The sequence below is a fragment of the Cololabis saira genome, chromosome 24, assembly GCF_033807715.1.
Source record: "Cololabis saira isolate AMF1-May2022 chromosome 24, fColSai1.1, whole genome shotgun sequence".
In the NCBI taxonomy this organism is placed as follows: domain Eukaryota; kingdom Metazoa; phylum Chordata; class Actinopteri; order Beloniformes; family Belonidae; genus Cololabis; species Cololabis saira.
The window spans coordinates 16281093-16304185 of NC_084610.1; the positions used below are offsets into that span (position 1 = coordinate 16281093).

General features: G+C 41.3%; 1 protein-coding gene across 1 annotated transcript; it reads right to left on the reverse strand.

Annotated features, from left to right (window-relative positions):
* Window positions 1–1459: 1459 nt before the first annotated feature.
* Window positions 1460–21201, reverse strand: gpr137c (G protein-coupled receptor 137c). The gene is made up of 8 exons (XM_061715871.1): window positions 20587–21201; window positions 7982–8031; window positions 7801–7908; window positions 7591–7729; window positions 6080–6229; window positions 4987–5112; window positions 4782–4906; window positions 1460–3542 (listed from the first exon to the last, which is right to left on the reverse strand). Exons 1-8 carry the CDS (start codon window positions 20938–20940, stop codon window positions 3254–3256), a joined length of 1341 nt encoding a protein of 446 aa, XP_061571855.1. The 5' UTR covers window positions 20941–21201; the 3' UTR covers window positions 1460–3253.
* Between the last annotated feature and the right edge of the window lie 1892 nt (window positions 21202–23093).

The window sequence follows — 23093 nt, forward strand, 5'->3', positions numbered from 1 at the left end:
AAAAAAAAATCTGCTCTTTTTCTGAATTAACGAGATAATTATCAGAATTCTGAGAAAAGTTTTAATGACAAAAAAAAATCTGCTGTTTTTCTGAATTAACCAGATACCTCACAACTTGCAAGAAGCTTCATTCACTTGAGAGCTGGATTTCATTGAAGCAAACATGTTCCTGTCCAGTTTAATCCAGTTTTATTTTGCTTTTGGTTTGAAACATTGGGAGATACTCTTGTCTTTAAGTTATATAGATGGTATTGTTATTATTTCACGTGAGAGCTTTTCGCAGGTTGTAAACAAAGCAGATTTTTTTTTTTCATTAAAACTTCTCTCTGAATTCTGAGATAATTATCTCGTTAATTCAGAAAAACAGGACAGATTTTTTTTTTTCTCAAGTGAATGCAACACGCTTCCGTACTAGGTGGCAGGTTGTTACGAGAATAAGAGCCTGTTGATCTTCTGAGCTTCTCCTGATGGGAGAAATAAAAAAAGTGAGACTATCAGTGCGTTTACATGGGAAGTTTAATTCCTCTTTAATTCAGAATTAAAATTAAATCTGATTTAAAATGAGTAAAAACTGACCATGTAAACACCTAATTCCGAATGAAAATGGCCATTCCGAATTAAACTTCATTCCGAAGTAAGTGGCTGGTTTATTCCAATTTTAAATCCAAATAGAATAATTCTGTGATCATGTATACACTCATTCCGCTTTAAATTAATTCCGGTCTTTCTTTCTGCTCGTTCCCTCGCCCGTCTGTCTCCATGACGCTTATATTCCGCGCTGGGCTTGTTTTCCAAACAAAGTTTCAAGATGGCAGCACGCAGTAAACGGTGGTCAAGAACAGAGACCATTTATTTAATAAATAGTTTGGAGGACCTGGAAATAATTAAAAGAACAGATGGAAGGAAACATAAAAATTGTGAGCTTTTCAAAGTTGTAGCGGCTAAGTTTGTTTTTCCTCCGGTAGACGTAACTTCCCCCCTATCCAATCAGAACCTTCCCAACCCCCAGACCTGAAGAGGAATTGGATAAAGCCGATCAAACGTGTTTTCCATCTAAACCTATATTCGGAATTACTATTTCCATGTAAACTCGAAGGAAAATAGTTTAATTCGGAATTATTTAATTCGGAATAATTAATTCCAAATTAAAAAACATCATGTAACCGTGGCCTATGAAGGACCTGAATTTTCCGGCTCCAGCGTGACAGCAGATGGAGGGACCAGCGTGTCGTGAAGCGACGCCGCGATGCTCCTCGTAACCTCGTTAGCTGCTAAACTCGGCCACATGACCAGCGTGCCGCGGTGGGAAAGGTCGGACCCAGACGGACGCGGCGGCAGCAACAACGAGGACTTTGTGCTGCGCTCTTGATTCGATCATCACACTTTGACATGTGAAAGCTCTTTTTCCTTCCCTCTCCTGCAGATGTGTATCTGAATGACCCAGTTAGCCGCGGTCCTGAACAGTGCAGTAGGCCTTTATTAAACATGGTAGTGCTTTTCTTGCATACACATTAGTGATCTGTTGCACAGGTTACATTCAATATGGCCACAGATAAAACCATCAATGACAGAAAACGGTTCATTTTCAGGAAATAAGATGCTGCAGCTGTGTAGCATAGACTGATAACGTCTTCACAGAAATATCTCCGCCCTGGGAAACATGCACTCTGCACCGCACAAGGATGAAGACTTCTCTTCTCTGTCAGATGAGCGGCAGCTGAAACGAATCAACCGGCTGGGAAAGGTTTTAGCCGAAATACAACAGCGGTCATTCCTCAGTTATCTAACACACACGTGCCGATTTTGGCGTCAGAAGTGGATCGAAAACGACAAAAAAAACTACCTTCTTCCTGGCCGACAGGCTGCAGTCCGTCATGAGATTCAGAGTAACAACAAAACAAACCTATAAAATCTGTTAGTTAAAAAAAAAAAGAATCTGTGCAAAATTAAACTGATGTATAAAAGCACACGAGACAAAGCTAAGCTAAGACCACGGATGCCCCCGAACACGCGGCGCAGGCATGAAGACACGATTAAAAACATACATCATCTGGCCATTTCTTGTGCAAAAATATCTTTCTTTGAGGAATGCAAATATTAGGAATGACGAAATGTGATGGCACGTTGATATTTCCTTTTTTCAAGGGATAAATAGTAAAATATAAACTAGAAGATTACTAAAAGAAACTTGAGAAAGGAAGAAATACCAACTACAATCAGGGCCACGCCCACTTTCTACCTAAGTGCAAATGTCTGCCTCACAGCTAAAAAAAACCAAAACATAAATTAAGTAAAAAAAGAAGTTTATATGAATTGTTTTTGGTCACAAATAAACTTTAAAAACTCGTCCAGCCTGCATGGATACAGCTAAAGCTCAGAGTTTCACTCTGCTGTCAAGAGCAGGTCCAATATTCATGTCGAGTCCCTTATACGACCCACGTCTGAGAACTCTGACCTTTTAACTGACTATTTGGGGCTGAGACGGCCAGGATTTCCCCCTGACCCGTCATCATCCATGACCCGGCGACTGGACCTGGACCCGACGACCCCACGTCTGTGCCGTGAGCGCTAACACGCCGTGAGCGCTAACACGCCGTGAGCGCTAACACGCCGGGAGCTTATATTACACGTCCAGCTGGACCCGCGGCCGTACCAGTGAAGCAGAACCGAGCGTCGGTCCTGCCAGCGGCACCTTTACACCCTCTGTGCGGTGAGGAATCAACAACAAGAACAAGAACAACAATATTCTGTGATTTAAGCCGAGCTAACTCTCAGCAACGCTAACCGGCCGCCAGCCTGAACAGCGTGACATGATTGTATCAAACACTCTCAACCCAAATAACCACGTGAACAACAATGTGACTAATGTTTCTCTCTCTTAAGTTCCGACCCGCTTCAGAATTAGCGGTTAGCTCGCAGCTGCTAATTTAGCCCCCCCCCCCCCCCTCCGTGTTCAGATGTGCGAATCAGGAAGGTGGAATGATGATTATCTGGTCCGTCGTGGTTCCAGTCTCCCGTTTGAGAACCTTTCAAAGCATTTAACAGGAAAGACAGGGGTTGGGGTTGGAGACGTAGCAGCGTAACCATTCGGGACTCGTCACCGTCTCGTGGTCATGTGACCTCCACTTCCTCCTAGCAAGAGCTGCTGAACCCACTTTTGTGCAAGGTGCATCGCTTACAAGTCCCAGTTTAGATCAAGCTGGATAAAGGGATGAAGGGAGAAGGAGGGTTAGTAGTCGGCCCCGGTCCTAGCTCAGTTCTGCGGCGGGCAGAAATGCGTCTGTGAGCCGCAGTAGTAGTTCTGCGGCGTGGAGTAGTAGTTGCTGTGGTGGTGGTGCTGGTAGTTGTTGTTCTGCGGGGTGGAGTAGTAGTTGTGGTGGTGGTGTTGGTGGCTCTGGATGTTTCCGTTGGCGAACAGCAGCGGGGCGGTGGAGGGCGGCGGCTGCAGGGACGACGCCGCCCCCGCGGCGGCTAACAGCCCGTGGCGCTGGATGGAGCCGTACCAGCTGGACGTGGCCAGCTGGGGAGTGGTGGAGAGGAGGCTGGGGGAGAGACGGGGGGGTTAGGGGGAACAGTATGATAGAGCCCTGCCTTCATCCTGCTCCCGCGAGTTTCTGACCATTACCGCCCGTGTTCCACTCCCACCCGCACCCGCAAAACTCTGAGAATTCATGCACAATAATAGAGATGCATTAATTTTGTGTCTTCTCCCGTCCCGCAAGAGAAATGTCCTGGACAAATCTATCTGATTTAATGTTAACATGATAATTGTGGAGCTTGATGGATAATTGACAGTTCAAAGGTCACCTGACTGAAAGTTAGATGCATCATTGTCATCATCGCACAAGCTACTGTATTTCGCCTTTTGCGCATCAATTAAGTGATTGAGGTTATAGCAACGAGAGTAGCTGTGAGTGGCTCAAATAACACTAATAAATAACATAAAATAAACAAAGTTAACAAATGAAATGAATTAATTTCACAAATGAATCACTTGGCCATTACATTGCTGTGGAGGAAGAGAATGTTGCTGACCGACTGAGGTTCCAATCCCTGCGTCTCTTCCAAGATGCTCCACAGACACTAAACGCAGTTTCTCCAAATATCTGACTTGCCTTGCTTTATCTTTGTTTTGTAAAGACCTTGTTTGTACGGAAGAGAATTAGGGCCGTACAGGAGAAAAAATATTTGAGAGGGGAAGATTTTTTTTTATTGTGCACTTCGAGAAAAAAGTCGAAATGTTGAGATTAATGTTGAAATACAATTTGGTAAATAAAGTGGAAATGTCTCCTCTGGCCCATCAAATCCAGTTAGGAGAGCGACTGACAGCTATGCAGCAGCAGCCGTAACTAACTAACTAACTAACTAACATTCTTGGAGTGGAACATTAAGGGTAGTTTCTGAAGTTATGCAACTGCATATGTGTGATATGTGTTTCAAATCAATATCGTCATCAAATTTCGACTTTTTTCTCAACATTTCAACTTTTTTCTCGAAGTGCATAACAAAAAAAAAATATTCTTCCTCTAAAATATTACTTTTATTTTTCTCCTGCCTGGCCCTAATACTCTTCCGTATGTTTGAGGTTCTTTTCACGTCATTGATTTCCATCTTGTCGCTAGACTACATCCCGATCCTGCAGTGTTTTTTTTAGCCGCCCACAGCAAAGTTCAAACCGCCCAGTCCCGCCAGAGTTGCATTGGGCCCCGGCGGGACCCAATCCCAACGCAGCCCTCTACACCCCGACACCCCGACAGCTACGCGGGGGACGCCACACCCACCTGGCCCGGTCGCTCCTGCTGTTGACGCTGCGGGAGAGGTCGTCATCGCTGTCGTAGCGGCGAGGGTTGTCGAAGAAGTAAGCCCTGGAGCTGAAGCTGTGGCTGTTGATCAGGCCGCCTGGAGCCTGCAAGAGAGGACAGAGGTCACGCCCGCCCGCCGGCTGCACCGGACAGACACCCGGGGGGGCTGGACCCACGGCTTTACCAGGTTCTGGTGGGGCCTCTGGACCCGGAAGAACAGCACCACCAGGCTGGTGGGCAGCAGCTCCCAGAAGAACAGGATGATGCCGAACACGATGTAGGCCTCGCCGCTGATCTCCCGCACGTCCGCCTGCAACACACACACACCTTTACCAGCACTGGCTCAGACAACTCTTGGTGGTTTTTCTGTTCCAGCTCTTTCTTATGTAGCCAGTTAAACATTTGCAGTATTTTGGAGGCCACAGAGTTGCCGGGGGTCTTGGGACGGATCTCTACGTAGCGATAAAACTCATTATTTGTGTGAAAGCAGTACAAAGGATGTGTCAGTTCCAGCTCAGTGGAGCCCCCTATGGGTGCCGAGGTTGCTTTTACGTGCAAATCTGGAGCTACTTTGATTGTTGACGACGACGTCATCCCTGCAGAATAGACGAGCTGCACAGGAGCTAGATGCTGCTTCCTAAAAACAAGCAAACATTCCTCCAAATGAGCTGAAACTGATATTTAACTTGAAATAAGTCCTTTGTTGTTTGCTCTAAGTGCAGAAATCAATGAAAAAAAGAAGAAAAAACTATGAAATTGAGTAATTTCCTAAAACTTTGCGTTTGCCAAGAACCAGAGTTTCATATTTTAGACTTGGATATAACATATTTATTGTAAATAAAGTAAACTAACTAACCCTATCCCTTGCAGTCATGGTAACTTCAACTAAACGCTATTTTTCTCCACAAAAACACATTTGACAAGTCAGCACATCCATCAATTATACAGTTCCTGGAAGCAGCAGTGGGGTGTTTAGGAATCAAAGACCGATTACCGGGATTATTTGTTCTGCCAGATTATTCTCACGCGACATGTTTGCATCCACTTGTCCCACAAACACACACAAAAACACAGAAGTCAAGCTTTTTACACGGCTGTTGTGCACGGAGCCTGCAGCCTAATGTAGGTCAGACGCAGACACCGGGTTATTTATAGCCAGACAAAGCCCTTTACTCCACTAAGCATTACTTCCCCAAATCTCCCAAGATGGACCATCCACACAGTCGGCTGCAGGAAATCTGATTTCCTATTTTGCGAGTAAAGGCCGGGTCCGGTACCTGGTCGGAGACGGTGTACCAGCCGTAGTTGAAGGGACTGGGCCGGTCCTGCGGGGACAGGGACACCACCACCAGGTTGTAGCAGGCTCTGGAGGTGTAGAGGAGGATGACCACGGCTCCGATGGCCGTCGCCTGGCACACCGACGTGCCCTGGAGAGAAGAGTCATGGGGTCAGAACCGGCCCAGGTACCGGCCCAGGTCCCGGCCCACGTCCCCCAGATTTGATTCCAATATTGATTTGGGTTAGTGTTATTAAAACTGTTTTTTGAGCTGTTGCATGAATGATATGACTACTGTGTAGTTATGCAAAATATTACTACTAGTATTATATTGAGATTCAACAGCAAGTATTAGCAGCTAATGATGCTGTAAGGACCAATCAGCTCCCAGAATGCTGATATAACTGCTTTCAGAAACATCGTGTGGCAGAATTATCAAACAGATCCAGGACAGCAAACAGAGACGTATTAAATCGCTTTTATTTTTATTTTTTCCATTTTCGGTCTATTTCGGTTTTTAATTTTTGAGAATTTGGTTTTTAGCATTTTATGCAAATTTAACCCCAAGACAATATATAAAGTAGGGCTGTGCGATTAATCGATTTTAAATCTAAATCGGATTTATTAATCAAGACGATGTTAAAAAAGGAAAATCAGAAAATGGATTTTCCTTTTTTGCAGCTGGCTGCATTACAGACAGAGCTCGTCTAATCATCCTTGTTTGGTCAAGAAAATTGTAAATGTTGTCACTTTACTAAACTCAAGGAGGATTTACAGTATCTTTCAATTGCACTTCATTCCCAATTGGGAAATTTGTTTGCTATTTTTCTTTAAAAATAAAGAGAAAATATTTGAAACTATTTAATCCATTGTCTTTTGTAGTTTTACCAAAAAAATCTAAATCGAAATCGAAAAATCGGGTTTTCAGAGAAAAACAAAACAAAACAAAAAAAAAAATCTGGATTTTATTTTTGTCCAAAATCGCCCAGCCCTAATATAAAGTAATGAAATATAGACAATTTATGTTTTCATACCTTTACACATATTTAAAGGCAAAAACATGGCACCAATTATTCTCGTATCCAACAAAACATTCCTTTTTTGGGCATAAACCAAAAAATACCAAAAGTTGTACTGTAATGATGAGAGAGAAGAAGAAGAAAAAAAAAAAAAAAAAAATCAATCTTGAGACATACAAATCGATTTTTAGGAATTAATATGGGAATCGATTTAGAATCGGAAAATTGGATTTTTTTTTCAACACAGGCTTAGTTATCTTCCGTAATACTTCGATATGTATTGAGCGGGAGGACGTGGTGACACAACTGCTTACATTTGTGGTTTCATTACAACGATAAATAAATCTAGCACTCAGACAGCGAGAGCCAATCATAGGGAGGACTCATGTGAAGGTTTAGAAGTTGCACCAATAATGATTATCATCAATCACGATCATCAGGAGTCTTTTCAACAAGAATAAAAAGAACGAGACCAACTCCATGGTTTCGTTACCTTGGACTCCAGGTAAACGTTGGCGGATGACATCTTAGCGATCTTGAAGATGCACACGGCCAGAGAGATGGCACACAAGACGAAGAGGCTGTCGTTGATCAGGACCCGAGCCAGGACTGCATGCCTGACGCCGCCGTCGCTGCACACACGGATCACACAGCTCAGAACCGGCCCGGCACCGCAGCACCGCTCGCTGGGGTCGGTACTTACTTTGGCGACTCAGCGTGCTCCAGCGCCCCTTGCACCAACAACGCACACGTTAGATTCACCACCAGGAAGAAGACGCTCAGACAGAGGAAGAAGAGCCGCAGCGGCGTCCTGCAGGGAGAAACACACTGGTGAATGCAGCCGGAGCCGGAACTGGAACGGAGGGTTGGAGTTGAGGACTTACTTGTACTTAGTCAGCTCTGGTGAATACTTGGCCTTCGCCTTGAACATCACCTGCAGAAACACACTTTCATCAATGCTCTTTTTACATTTCAGGATATTTAAATATAAATGTACTTTATTTATATAGCCCTTTACAGCCACCTCTACAGGACTGTCTCAGAATATTAGAATATTGTGATTTTCTGTAATGCAATTACAAAAACAAAAATGTCATACATTCTGGATTCATTACAAATCAACTGAAATATTGCAAGCCTTTTATTATTTTAATATTGCTGATCATGGCTTACAGCTTAGGAAAACTCAAATATCCTATCTCAAAAAATTAGAATATTCTGGGAATCTTAATCTTAAACTATAAGCCATAATCAGCAATATTAAAATAATAAAAGGCTTTCAATATTTCAGTTGATTTGTAATGAATCCAGAATGTATGACATTTTAGTTTTTTTTAATTGAATTACAGAAAATAGAGAACTTCATCACAATATTCTAATTTTCTGAGACAGTCCTGTAGGTGAGCCAAAGTGCTTTACAGAATAAAACATACAGAAATACAACATACAATCATAAGACAGAGCAAAAAATAAATAGAATAAAAGAAAAAAATAAAAGAAAAAGAGTAAAAGGTGTCACCACACTACTGGGTATTAAAAGCCATTCTAAATAAATAGGTTTTAAGCCTTGATTTTAAAAGGCCCAGGTCAGAGATGGTGCGTAAGTTGCAGGGGAGCTTGTTCCAGAGCCGGGGGGGGGATTGAAAAGGCTTGGTCACCCCAGCGCTTGAACTTTGACCTGGGCACTTCCAACAACAGTTGAGGATCTCAGCGCCCTGCCAGGCTAACACACGGTTAAAAGCTACGATAAATAGGGTGGGCCAAGGCCGTTGAGGGCTTTAAAAACAAACATTAAAAGTTTAAAATCAATTCTAAAATGGACAGGAAGCCAATGGAGTGAATAGAGGACTAGAGTAATGTGCTCACGTCTTTGAGTGTTAGTTAAAAGACGGGCAGCTGCATTCTGCACTAGTTGAAGCGGCCAATAGACGACTTGGAGACACCAACATTAAGTGCATTACAATAGTCTAATCTCCAGCTGATTGGAGCGTAAACAGATTTCTCCAGGTCGTTACGATTTAAAAAATATGAAATACAGAACAAGCCAAGGTGGAGACAGCTTTAGTCCTGCTGCCGCTGAAGTCAGCAAACGCAGCTGTGTGTCGCACACATGAAACATAAGCAGGAAAAATGAGATCACCACAAGAGGCGCTTTAAAGCCACCCTATGTAGCAGTACCACCGCCGGCCACACGGGGGCATGTAGCGCTGCTGCGTTGACAAAAGAGCCCAACGACACTGAGCTAATGATGGAAACGGTACCGCAAATACTACTTTGTACAGTGGCCGAGACCCGCCATAGCTGAAAATAAAAGTAACGCTGCAAACAGAAACAAAAGCTGCTGCAAATAAAATAAACGCTGCAAATAAAAAGAAACGTCGCTGTAAATAAAAAAAAAACGACGCAAATAAAAAAGCCACAACGGAAGTGAATTACCGGGGACTATTTTTGCTGATGCACCAGTGTTTTTTACGTGAGGAGAAGAAGAAGACAAAGGAGGACGTAAGTGAAAAGGAAGAAATAAGAAGAGCGAGGAATAAGAAGAACAACGAACGAGAAAATAAGTGAAAAGGTTAGTGTTCAATGTCGCTACTTGTAATTTTTGATGCGTTAGGCACCGGTGCATCGGCAAAAATAGTCCCCCGTAATTCACTTCCGTTGTGGCTTTTTTATTTGCAGTGGGGTTTATTTTATTTGCAGCGGGGTTTCTTTATATTTTCAGCGTTTCTTTTATTTGCAGCTGCTTTCCTTTTTTGGTTGCAGCGTTTATTTTATTTGCTAAGCATTTATTTTATTTGCAGCGGCGTTTGTTTCTGTTTGCACTGCAGCGTTACTTTTATTTTCAGCAATGGCGGGTCTCGGCCACCATAACTTTGCCTCCCCTGTTGGCGTCAACCAGGCGCCGACTCATGAACCTTCTTGTAGTATGCTGCCCCCGTCTGGCCGCGAGTGGTATAGCCACATTAAAATCATGGCTTCCACTGTTCTGGCTCAGTTTTTGAGGTCATGTGGTTAAAATGAAATAATTCATTTTATTATTTTATTGTATTTTGTGACCTGCTGTGTTTCGTTAGCTTAACCGCCACTTCAGATCAATAAAACCGATAGCTAAAGACAAGCTAAACTGGCTTTAAAAAAAAAAGAGACAAAAAGCCCAAATCATCACCACGCCGCCACCGTGCCAGACGGTGGCTACGTTGCATCTTCTGTACAATGATGGGAAGTATCCCGGTAAATACCACATTACTCGTATTTTCTCGTTCAGTTGTGACACAAGAGCATGGGATGCATCTTTACGAGTGGGAAAGAAAATGCAAAACTCTTCTTTGCATTCTGATCACGTGCGACAAGAATAGTTTCCGGAAAAACTGGGAAACTTGGCCTGAAGTGAATAAAAGGATGTCATGAACCAGCGGGGGCTGCCTAAAGGAGAACGAGGACTGCAGGGAGTCGAACACGAACGCTGCTTTGGACAACAGCCTCCAAAAAAAACACACGTTAAAATGTGCACAAATGCAGTTTACACCGGAGAAGCTGTGGACTGTGGCCTTGATGTTGACAAACACAGAGTTAATGATGAATCATTTCTGCAACACAGCAGGTGAGAATGACCCCAATAGAGTTTCAGTTCAAACATAAACACACACCTGCAAAGCCACCGGGCCGCGTCGCTGACCGCGGGCAGATGTGAGGTCATTAGTAACCTAGAGATGAAGCGACCAGCCAACAAAGCGCTGATGGGTTGTTGACCTCATGTGAACCGAGCGTAGAGACGTACAGAGTAAAGGAGTGCAGCCTCTCTGGTGTCAGAACATAGTAATGGTGCTTTTCCACTAGTACCTACTCAGCCCGACTCGCCTCGCCTTGGTTTGGTTCTTTCCCACCAGGGGTCTAACGTGCCGAGTAGATACTTTTCTGTCGGCTGTATCTGACATCATCACACTACAGACCACCGATTGGTCGGGGGGTTGGAGTCAGACGTCTGAGTGAGGATGTGACATCAGAGAAAGAGCGACTCTGACGGCTTCTTGTTCATTTTATTCAACCAGCAATGTAATGGCAGCAAAAGTCAGTTTCATGATCCAACTCTGAGGTGCAGATGTTCATAAACCTGGTGGCTGAGGAGAGAATTAAAAAAAAGGGATCTAGACGGGCGATAAGGAATGACCAGATCTACCAGGAGCTCTGTCTCTTCATAGCTGCTCGCGGCTCCAGCTGACTTTTCAGCAGCGCAGAGACAAACTAACAAAAATTAAAAAGCGTTGCCGCTTGAAGCTTCTCTCACTCATTTTTTAACTTGATATCGAACACAAGCCATAGACCCAGCAGCACATCTATCATCTCCTCCATGTTCTACATCTTTAGTGTTGTTGTCTTCTCCGTTTAGATACACAATCAAATACGTCACAGCAGCTTCACTCCAACCTCCTACTTCTCATTTGGGTATTGAAAAGAAATGAGGGCGAGTCGAGTCGAGCTGAGTAGGTACTAGTGGAAAAGCGCCATAAAACATCATCTGGTTCTTATCCGGGTCGGCGGTCGGGTGAACGCAGGTCCAAATGAACAAAACAACATGGGACATGTTACACACGTGTTGGTTTTATCCACCAATGAGCCAAACTGCGGCGGGAGTGTGATGAGCGGGTAACCTCAGGTGTTCCGACCGACCCGTCTCTTACATCACCGGGATCGCAGCCCTCCTGAGGTCCAGACACAGCCGTTCAGGCAGGTCAAGGTCTGGACTTTGTGCCGTTGCATAACCTTTTTTTTCCCCCTCCTCTCCCAGCCGACACGGTGCAGGTTTCCCTGGTGTTCCCAGGTGTAGGGATAGGAATCGAGAACCGGTTCTTGTTCAGAACCGGTTCCCAGTGTTTCAATTGCTTGGAATCGTTTGCATATTTTTTCAAACGATTCTCTTTTCGAATTTCCAATGAGCATGAATGACGTCATCACGCATGTTGCATAACGTGTGTAAGCCAGCAGTCAATAGTAAATATGGCGCCCAAACGATACAGACGCTCAAAAGTCTGGTTACATTTCAGTAAAAAAGACGACAACAGGCTAACTTGCAATACTTGCTAAATGAATATTTCGTCAAAGGGAGGAAATTCTAGCAACATGCAAAAACATTTGCGCACACAGCAGCAAAAATGATCAAGGAATGTTGTGTTTTCCAGAAGCATCAGCAACGTTAGCATGTCCTTGGCTAATAATACTGCAGGTAACTAATCAACTAGTGAACACTCCCTATCATATTAGCGCCATTTGCCTCATTGTTGTCCTTTTTTTCCCAAATGGGAAGTGATAAGGGAATTCTTAAAGAACCGAATCGGTAAGCAGAATCAAAATTGGAATTAGGGCTGGGCGATATATCGAGATTTTAATATATATTGATATATTTTCAAACGCGATATGGTACGAGACAATATCGTTTATATCGATTTAAAAAAAAAAAAAAAGTTTTTTTTTTATGATTTTGATATAGCTTATTTTGTGACAAATTGACTTGAATGTTTTATTTGAGATTTGCACAAATGTTTTATTTGCACAACTGTCAACCTCAGTGGAAAAGTCTGCCTGTTTCTGTCTACATTGTATTAATTGCACAGTGTATTTTAATTTAATTGTTATGCAGGAAAGGGATATTTGTTTTACTTTATTCAAGGAGCATTTTTATTCTATATATGCAGGCAGTTTATTTTTATTTCATTTGTTTTATACATTTTGATATTGTGTAGACCTCTGTTAATAAAGGAACCTGTGTAACATTTGGCAAGAGGCTTTGTATTAAAACTAACTGTTTTTTTAAGGGTTTGCCTCAGAAAAAATGAAGCTAACAGAGATGCTATGCTGTAATGCTTTGGGGGAAACCCCAATTATGGCACAGAAAAAATATCGATATATATCGAGTATCGCCATTCAGCTAGAAAATATCGAGATATGACTTTTGGTCCATATCGCCCAGCCCTAATCCCTACCCAGGTGTGTTCGGGACCGTCGTGTTTCTGCCCTACCGCCTGACACGGTAGCTCAGGTCCGGCTCTAGGAAGGACCTGCAGGTACCCGGGTCCCAGCCCAGCCCATCACCCCTCCACCACCGTGCTCCACTGCTTGTGTTTCACGTCTCCTGATGCATGCAGACTGAACACGTGTGGTGGAAGCTGCACACCAGCGCTGAACTGGACTGAACCTGGCACCGGGCCTCCATGCACACAGTGCACGAGGTCGCAGGCACTTTCGCAACCGCTTGTGACAGAGGTCGGGTTACTCGGGAGGGTAAACCAGGTCTTTGCGAGCATGATGGTACAAAGAGTCCAGTTAAACACCTGAACCGTGCACGTAAACATGGACAGTTTATTACAGCAGCAGCAGCGTCTCCTGCACTCAGCCCAGGACGGAAAGTAATGGCGCTTTTCCACTAGAACCTACTCAGCCCGACTCGCCTCCACTCGGTTTGGTTCTTTTCCACTAGGGCTCTAACGTGCCGAGTAGATACTTTTCTGTAACTACTCTGCTGAGGTTCTAAGCGGCTGAGTCGGCTGTATCTGACGTCATCACACAATACGCCACCGGGGTTAGAGTCAGACGTCTGAGTCAGGAAGTGACATCAGAGAAAGAGCGACTTTGACGGCGGATTCTTGTTCATTTTATTCAACAGGCAATGGCAGCAAAAGTCTGTTTCATGATCCAACTCTGAGGTGCAGATGTTCATAAACCTGGTGGCTGAGGAGAGAATTAAAAAGGGATCTAGACGGGCGATAAGGAACGACCAGATCCACCAGGAGCTCTGTCACTTCATAGCTGCTCGTGGCTCCAGCTGACTTTTCAGCAGCACAGTGACAAACTAACAAAAAAAAAGCATCTTTGATTGAAGCTTCTCTCACTCTCATTTTTTAACTTGATATCAAACACAAGCCACAGACCCAGCAGCACATCTATCATCTCCTCCAGTTTCTACATCTTTAGTGCAGTGGCGTCAATTCAGTCAAAGCTAAGGTATGGCAAGGTTACGAGTCACAGAACTTAACTAGAGTATCAATCAACACAGAAAATTGGAACTTTTTCAAATGCAGTCTCACTCACTGCAAAAACTCAAAATCTTACCAGGAATATTTGTCTTATTTCTAGTTAAAATGTCTCATTTTTAGTCAAAACATCTCATAACACATAAATCAAGAGTCATTACCAGAAAAATAACTTGTTATTTGACCATTTTCACCCGTTTCAAGTAAAGATTTATCTTAGCAAAAAAATCTTGTCCCACTGGCAGATTTTTCCACTTATTTTAAGTGAAAATCTACTTGAAACAGGTGAAAATGGTTGTTTTTGAGTCTTGTCTTAAATGTAATGAGATTTTTTTTTTACTAAAAATTACATATTTTAACTAGAAATAAGACAAATATTCTTGTTAAGATTTTGAGTTTTTGCAGTGTAAAATAACTAGTGAAATCGATCATGTTGTTCTGATTTGCATTTGTAGTTATTCTATATGTATAAAGTAATAGAATAATCAATACAAATAGACACAGAGTAATTCCATAAATGTATTTAAAAAACAAACATTTACATTTTCCCTTGAAGCCAAGGTGTGGCGGCTGCCATACCTTGCCATACCCAATTGACGCCCCTGCTTTAGTGTTGTTGTATTCTCTGTTTAGATCACACAATCAAATACGTCACAGCAGCTTCACTCCAACCTCCTACTTCTGCTCCAGATGTTGAATTATTATGGAAAAGAAACCAGGCCGAGTTGAGATGAGTAGAGCCGAGTAGGTGCTGGTGGAGAAGTGCCATAATAAAAGGAAATGAATCCCAGGTCAACACCAGGGGTGTTTACACCTGCACGAGTGTGTCGGGCCACAGCTCATCCCCCCAGCGAGTTCAGGGGTAGATACCAACCAGCACCGCAGCGCTAACGTAAGGCACGCATGGCGTTTATTAATACAGCTGTGAGAAAACATCATCACGGTTTTATGGGGACAAACACTGATTACACGTGGCATTTGTTTCGGTTTGATTGTGGAGCATGTAATCACTGATTATTGGATAGTTCTGGATCACAGCTGATAGTTTTGTTATTTTGCTTCCTATTAAAAACAGGGGAAGTTTGATGTGGGATTCTTCTTCCTAGGGGACATTTGTGAGCTGATAGCAGGTGATTTGCCTATTTAAATGTACCTGATTTTAAACAACTCACCATTTATATACAAATATATATATATTAAGGATGAACAAAACTGTGAAAAAGTTTAGAAAAAAAAAAGGAGAATAACTTATCCATCTCCAGTGAACCTTGTAAAAGGTGCAAAAACCAGAAAACAACATGAATCTAGCTGGAGGAGAATATACAGGACTGTCTCAGAAAATTAGAATATTGTGATAAAGTTCTTTATTTTCTGTAATGCAATTAAAAAAACAAAAATGTCATACATTCTGGATTCATTACAAATAAACTGAAATATTGCAAGCCTTTTATTATTTTAATATTGCTGATTATGGTTTACAGTTTAAGATTAAGATTCCCAGAATATTCTAATTTTTTGAGATAGGATATTTGAGTTTTCTTAAGCTGTAAGCCATGATCAGCAATATTAAAATAATAAAAGGCTTAATATTTCAGTTGATTTGTAATGAGGCCAGAATGTATGACATTTTTGTTTTTGTAATTGCATTACAGAAAATCACAATATTCTAATTTTCTGAGACAGTCCTGTATTTAGTTCTCTAGACACAAGCAAGACCAGAAAAGGGGAGGATTTGTTTCTCTTTTCATCCTTTTTGCAGGGCACCTTGCAGCTGTTGACAGATTTTCATTTCCACATGACGCCGTCATGTGACAGCCCACACTTCCACGAGCAGAAGCGCCGCTGCTTCTGCTAACAACATTAACTCAGAGGGAAGGCCAGCTCCAGTCCAGGAGCCACTTACTCCACTTTACCGTCTTCACGTCGGGTTAAACGACCGCGCTGATGAGCTTTAGCTGACAAACAGACGCCGTGCTTCAGGAACAGCACCTGGAGTCAGTGCTCCTGGGAGGAAGTTTAGTTTGTCTGCAATAAACGTCCAGCGGTCAGCTGACATGTTCCTCCAGCAGTCATATGACCCGGCTTCCTTCCCTCTCATCCCACATGGAAATGAGACATGCTTCAGGGGCCGTGCCCTGAGGGCCGAGCTGTCCAAGTGTCGCTGCTTCTGGGAGACACGAGCAGAACAACCGCCAACGTCTGCAGCAGAACATCCCATTTTAGAAGGGTGCTTTAGCTATAGCTATCCACAGAGGTGTCAAAAGTATTCACATTCATTACTCAGGTAGAAGTATAGATACTAGAGTTTAAAAATACTCCTGTAGAAGTTGAAGTCTCAACTCAAGTGTTTTACTCAAGTAAAAGTATAAAAGTACTGGTTTCAAAACTACTTAAAGTATAAAAGTAAAAGTAATGTAAGGGGGAAAAGGCATTAAGGACAAAAGCCATTGAAATGAATGCATCTTAGTATAATGCAAATATATTAAAGAACCATATATGTGTACTATTGAGCATTAACGTGTTTCAGAGAGCAGGAGATATGATGACTAGTTGCCTATAAGTATTGTAATGGTGCAAAAAGTCAAACTTCAGAGGAATGTTATCATTTATCCTAACCTTTATTGGAATGTACATCCAAGTTTAGTTGCAGGAATCTGAGGGAACAGATGTAAGAACAAAACTGGACAAGAACATCTGAAACAACCACAACCAAATTCACTCTATCCGGATGGAGCAATTTAACTGGATAGTTTTTTTTTAAAGTCCAAAATGAAATAGAGTAACAAGGCTGTTTTTAAAATGTAAGGAGTAAAAAGTACAGATAATTGTGTGAAAATGTAAGAAGTATAAGTAAAAAGTCGTCTGAAAAATAATTACTCCAGTGAAGTATAGATAACCAAAATTTCTACTTAAGTAAGGTAACGAAGTATTTGTACTTCATTACTTGACACCTCTGGCTATCCATCGGCTAAGCTGACTGCCAATCCAACGGCCATGCCACATATCATAAATAAATGTGTCCCTTTATATAAATCCACCTCATGTAGAACAAAAAAAAAAAACAACAAAAAAAAAAATCAGTGTTTTTTTCTGCGGTTAAGTTGAACATATTAAGGCCACGTTTACACAGAACCGGGTATTTACAAAAACTGATATTTCCCCCTCTACGTTTTGAAAAATACCATAATTTACACGAACCTGCATAAATACGCTGTTAAGGTGCTATGAGCAGCCAAACCTGCAGGGGGCAGTGTAACGAGAAGCATAAAGTCATGCTAGTCAATCGGAATCCTGGAAAAACACATAAAAAAATGACAGGTGGCACACATGACGCTGGTGACGTTTGTTTCATAATGTGACGTTCTGAAGCCTAAATGTCCATTTCCCTCCGTTTACAAGCAAACGTGAAGAAGGAGTTTTTGCAAATCTCCACTTTGGCCGGAGTTTTCAGGAATTATCGTTTTTGGTGACTTTGAGCTTCGTTTTTGTGTAAATGAACGGCAAAAACGCATGAAAACACCACCGTTTTTGCTACATGTAAATGGGTCCTAACATGGAAGAGTCTTCTGGAGCTGACCACTAGTCTTCTCCTAGTGGTCGGTCCAGGAACTGCACCTTTTCATTACTTCCAGGTTGGCCTCAGCCAGGAAGCTGGACTAGCACTGCTGGAAGATACCAGTCTGAAAGTCTGAAACTACATCATCTAAAGAAAACTAAAGGCAGCAGCTTGAGTCTGAGGTGACCTCTGCCATGACTGTGCATGTCACACCGAGCCACAAAGTGATATTTGCTTGTCACAAGAGACGATTGGGCTCCGGAGCTGCTTTACGTGGACTTTGTCAACAGCAGGGATGGGAGGTCATGGGAGAACACTTTCTAAAAATAATCAAACATTCCTTCAAATTAGATTTAAATTGATATTTTAAGCAGAAAACACTTTTTTACTACAAATAACTTGGTTGAAACCTCTAAAATGGTGTTTCCTTGGAGCAGTGGCGCCACCAGGGGGGTGGGTGGGGGGGGGGGGGGGGGGGGGGGCTGGGGTGGCCATGGCCCCCCCTACAAATTTGCTGGCCACCCCACTGGCCTCAATAAAAAATAAATAAATTTAAAAAAACACTTGCCGGTCACATAGATTCTGCGTTTCATCCCAAATCAGTTGGGCAAGTATTTCGGATTTAATAAAAAAATAAATCTGCTGTGTTTACAACCTGCGGGAAGCTCTCACGTGCCAAGTCCTGAGGTGCTTGCACAAAGTCGACTACTACTAACTAATAATACCATCTATATAACTTAAAGACAAGAGTATCTCCCAATGTTTCAAACCAAAATAAAACTGAATTAAACCGGAGTGGCGGAACATGTTTGCTTCCATGAAATCCAGCTCTCAAGTGAATGACAGCTTCTTGCAAGTTGGTTAATTCAGAAAAACAGAGTGGATTTTTTTTTCAGCCTAATAATAAAAATAAAATAAATATATATATTTATTAATAAAATAAAAATATGATATATTTAAAAAAAAAGTATATATATATATATATATATATGCCTTAGGTTTTTACCAACATGGTATTAACCATTAATATATGCAGACAAGTTAGAAAGTAAAAAAAAAAATAAATAAAAAATAAATAAGTATTAAAGTAAAGTATTTCTGATGCTTTTTACTGCAACAGTATAATAAAATCCTGTAATGATGGCTTTTAGTTTTGGTGTCCACCCCCAGAATTTAAAGTGGCCCCACCTGGCCAGCCCTAACATTTTTGGAAATTTTGGAGATATCTTTCTCCACAGGGGCAGAGAAGTGAGGACTGGAAGCTTCCAGTCCTCACTTCTCTGCTGCAGGGTGCTGCAGTAGGGTGCATTAAGGTGCATTAGCAGGGGTGCAGATCCGATGTCAGGATTGGGGGGGGCACCAACATGATTTTAATTTTTTGCCAATATGCAACTCATACCATGCCATAAATTGGTAAAGGCTCGGCAAAAAATACTGCACAGGGAATCATTTATTGTGCTTACCTTTCTTGTTTGTCCTAAACAGCCAACAGTGTGTGTCACTGCTTACTTAACTGTTATATTCGTAAATCATAATTTTAAGGGTTTTGGGCATGTAGTCTCTACTCATCTCAAATTCTTCTCACCGTCTTCCTTTTATCCTATGGGACTACTTTATGCACGATCAATTGATATATGGATGATAAATGTAGCCCTAAACAAGTTGTTTAAACTAACTGATCATGTTTTAACACAGTTAAAAATCAAAAATTTTAAAAATATTAATTCAGACTAAAAAAAAATAATTATGGAGTAGCAATACTTTCATTCTGTACACCTAAAAACGCACCGTGGATGTATTATTTTTTTAGAAATATATTTTTAATAAATATTCTACATATTCAACCTTTAAGTCTGAAAATACATTTGTTCAATTTTGAATAATTTAGGGTATTTTTATTGGGGGAGACAATTCATGTTTTTCAGAAATTGGGGGGTGCACCAGGGTGCATTAGGGTGCATTAAGGTGCACCAGGGTGCATTAGGGTGCATTAAGGTGCACCAGGGTGCATTAGGGTGCATTAAGGTGCACCAGGGTGCATTAGGGTGCATCAGGGTGCATTAAGGTGCATCAGGGTGCATCAGGGTGCATCAGGGTTAGGGCTGTTCGATTAATCGATTTTAAATCGTAATTATGTAATTAGAACGATTTTAAAACGTGAAACTCGTAAAATCGATTTTTAATTATTTATTTTTTTTACCTTGTCTGTACACATATTAATGATTGATACCATATTAATGATTGATGGAAATACCTCTCAATACCTGCGACAAGTGCCCCATCGGAGAGGCTCTTTAGTGTAGGAGGGGGCGTTGTAACATGCCACCGGGCATCCCTCAAGCCAGATGTGGTAGACCGGCTCGTGTTCCTTGCAAAAAACTTGCAAATGTGAACAGCAAATGTAATGACTGACATTACACACCTCTACCTCCTTCATGGGTTGCATTATTATTTAGCATGCAAAGACCCAGTTTAGTTTAATTTAATTAGAAAATGTATTGTTTTATTTAATTGGAAATATAACTTACTGTATGTTTGCAAGTGCTGATTTGCTGATTTTTTTTTCCAGAGATAAAACTTTATATTTTATTATATTTTTTAAAACTTTTTTTCAACTTATTTTACAGAGCTTTGCACTTTATTCATTCATTTTTGGTTTAATAAGAGCAACGTTTGCACTTAAATCCCAATGGGGCAAATTTTCAATAAAAAAACAGTATATTTGAAATCATTTCTTTGCCTTTTGTCAATTCACAAAATAATCGTAATCGTAATCGAAAATCGGATTTTGGGAGAAAAAAATCGAGATTTTATTTTTGGGCAAAATCGAACAGCCCTAATCAGAGTGCATGAGGGTGCATTAGGGTGCATTGGGGTGCATCAGGGTGCATTAGGGTGCATGTCTCACCTGGGTGAAGTAGAGGTTGAGCAGGCAGAGCGTGAAGAACTGCAGGCACACGGGGCAGCAGTACAGCAGCCAGTAGGCCAGCGGCTGCAGCTGGTTGGCCTGCAGCACGTTCCTGAAGTAGAAGGAGAAGAGCGTGGTCCGCAGCGCTGCCCACAGCAGGCACAGGAACAGGAACACGCTCTGGTAGCTGAAGCGCTTGTGGCCGTAGTGCAGGATGAGCCACAGCTGCAGGTACACGAACACGAACAGGAGGGAGTACAGAGCCGTGTACACGGCGGTCAGAGCCAGCTGCAGGCTCGGGGAGATCGCATCCCCCCAGGACTCCTCCGGGGAGCGGAACAGATGCGAAAACATCTCCAACTAGAGCCAATGTGAAGCCAAGGGGGCTAAAAGTGGGTCAGACCTGAGCTAAATCCACCTCCGAAGACAAAAAGACGATGACATTTGCTGTAGAAGCAGCTTTTTCTACAAAGAACTGGCATTATTAAGCCAGTCTGGGGTTTAAAAATGGGAAAACTTAAGGATATGTGTTTAAAGGGCGCTAAAAAGAGATAAAAAATAACAGGGGAGAGACAGAAAACAAGACAGTGGAGCCCCGTGTGATTGTCTGCAAAGCTGCTCTCTGTAAAAAACAACTTGAGGGGGAAAAAAAGCCTCCAGATCAGCTGTGATGCAGTTCTAGACCCGCCCCCATACTTCCATTTAAAACGGAAACTGGCCCTCCGTCGGCCGCCATTTTGGCTCATTATCATTACATTGCTGGTAAAGAGCTCCCCGGAGAGCCGCGAATGTTTACCAGTTTCCGAGGTTAATTTACTGAGTCAGCGAAAAGACCACGCCCACCTCCCGAAGGTGCGATTTGATTGGCTGCTGAAACCACCCAACCCCCAGAAATGGATCATTTCTATTGGTTCCTAATGATGTCAGCTGTGGAGGTATCCTTTTTTTTGTTAAACAAAACTTTATGGAAAATACACAAGCTCTCAAAAAGGATAATGGACAAATAACAATTTAAATACAATATGAAAAGAAAGAAAAAAAAAGGGGATTCTTGTAAGGAATACAAAAAACAAGGTGCTCTAAGAATTAAAATAACAGTGCAATAACCATATGTGCAATATCCATGCAATACCTGTCTTCCTCACACTCATTCTACCTGCTTTTTTGCACTGTTTTTCTTCTTTTGCACTATTTTTTTTTTTGTTATTTTATATTTTTTATCTTTTTATCTCCACTGCAATGTGTAGGCTATATACTGTCCATATTTTGTAATTATATATATCTTTTACTTTTTTACCTTTTTACCTTTCTTGCACTGTTTTTCTTCTTTTGCACTATTTTTTTTTATTTTTTTATCTTATATTTTTTATCTTTTTATCTCCACTGCAATGTATATACTGTCCATATTTTGTTATTATATATATCTTTTACTTTTTTACCTTTTTACCCCCTTCCCCGCATGCGTGTGTGTGTGTGTGTATATGTTAAGTGTACTGCTGCTTACACGTGAGTTTCCCCATTGAGGGAGTAATAAAGGACTATCTTATCTTATCTTATCTTATCTTATCTTATCTTATCTTATCTTAAAAGGTGCATATGAATAACAAAATAAATTAAGCATTTAAATTCACATAATGGAGCATAGAAAAGGAGAGGAATTATTAAATTAGAATAACAAATAACAAGCCAATGTCTAGACATATTTTACTTGCATTTTTGTTTTCTACTCTTTTGAGACGTGAAAAAAATCTTAAAATTGTTAATAAAACCCCGGAAGGAGGGTTTACAATTTCTCCATTTGGCACAATGAATATGGTACTTACCCAGTAACAAAATTATATTAATAATATCAGAAACAGAAAATTCCAAATCATCCATGAAGAAAATAATATGGCTTAATTGAAAAGGTGGAACATTATTAATTTTAAGAGATATCCAATTGTGTGTCCAGAAACAATGAGACAAAGGGCATTGATAAAACAAATGATCCAGTGTTTCTTCATCCTTTTTGCAGAAGGAACATTGATCTACCTCAAATTTAAATCTTTTTTTTAAGAAATTCTGCCACAGGAAAGACCTTATTCATAATTTTAAAATGTATTTCTTTAATTTTAGGCAAAATAGGCCATTTAATAAATTTGGAATGCGCTTTGTTTGATGTGTTTATATTTACCATGCAAGAATCCTGTCGAATTATCCTTCTGCAAAAATCATGGAACAATCTGGATTTAAAAACATTACAAATAAACTTGTTACCACACTTTTTATCAATCAGAGTACATCCTTCAATTAATAGATTTGGTAATACATTTGAAGCTGTCATATACACCAAAAAGTTCTGAATTAGGTGAATTAATGGTAGAGGAATAACGGTACATATTTTGTTGAATTCTCTATGAGAACAATTTAAATTGTAATTTTTGGGGAGATCTGTATAACTTAAAAGAATCCCTTTACTACCTTTACTAGAATAATCAGTAGAAAACGATGTAGAGATCCAACAAATC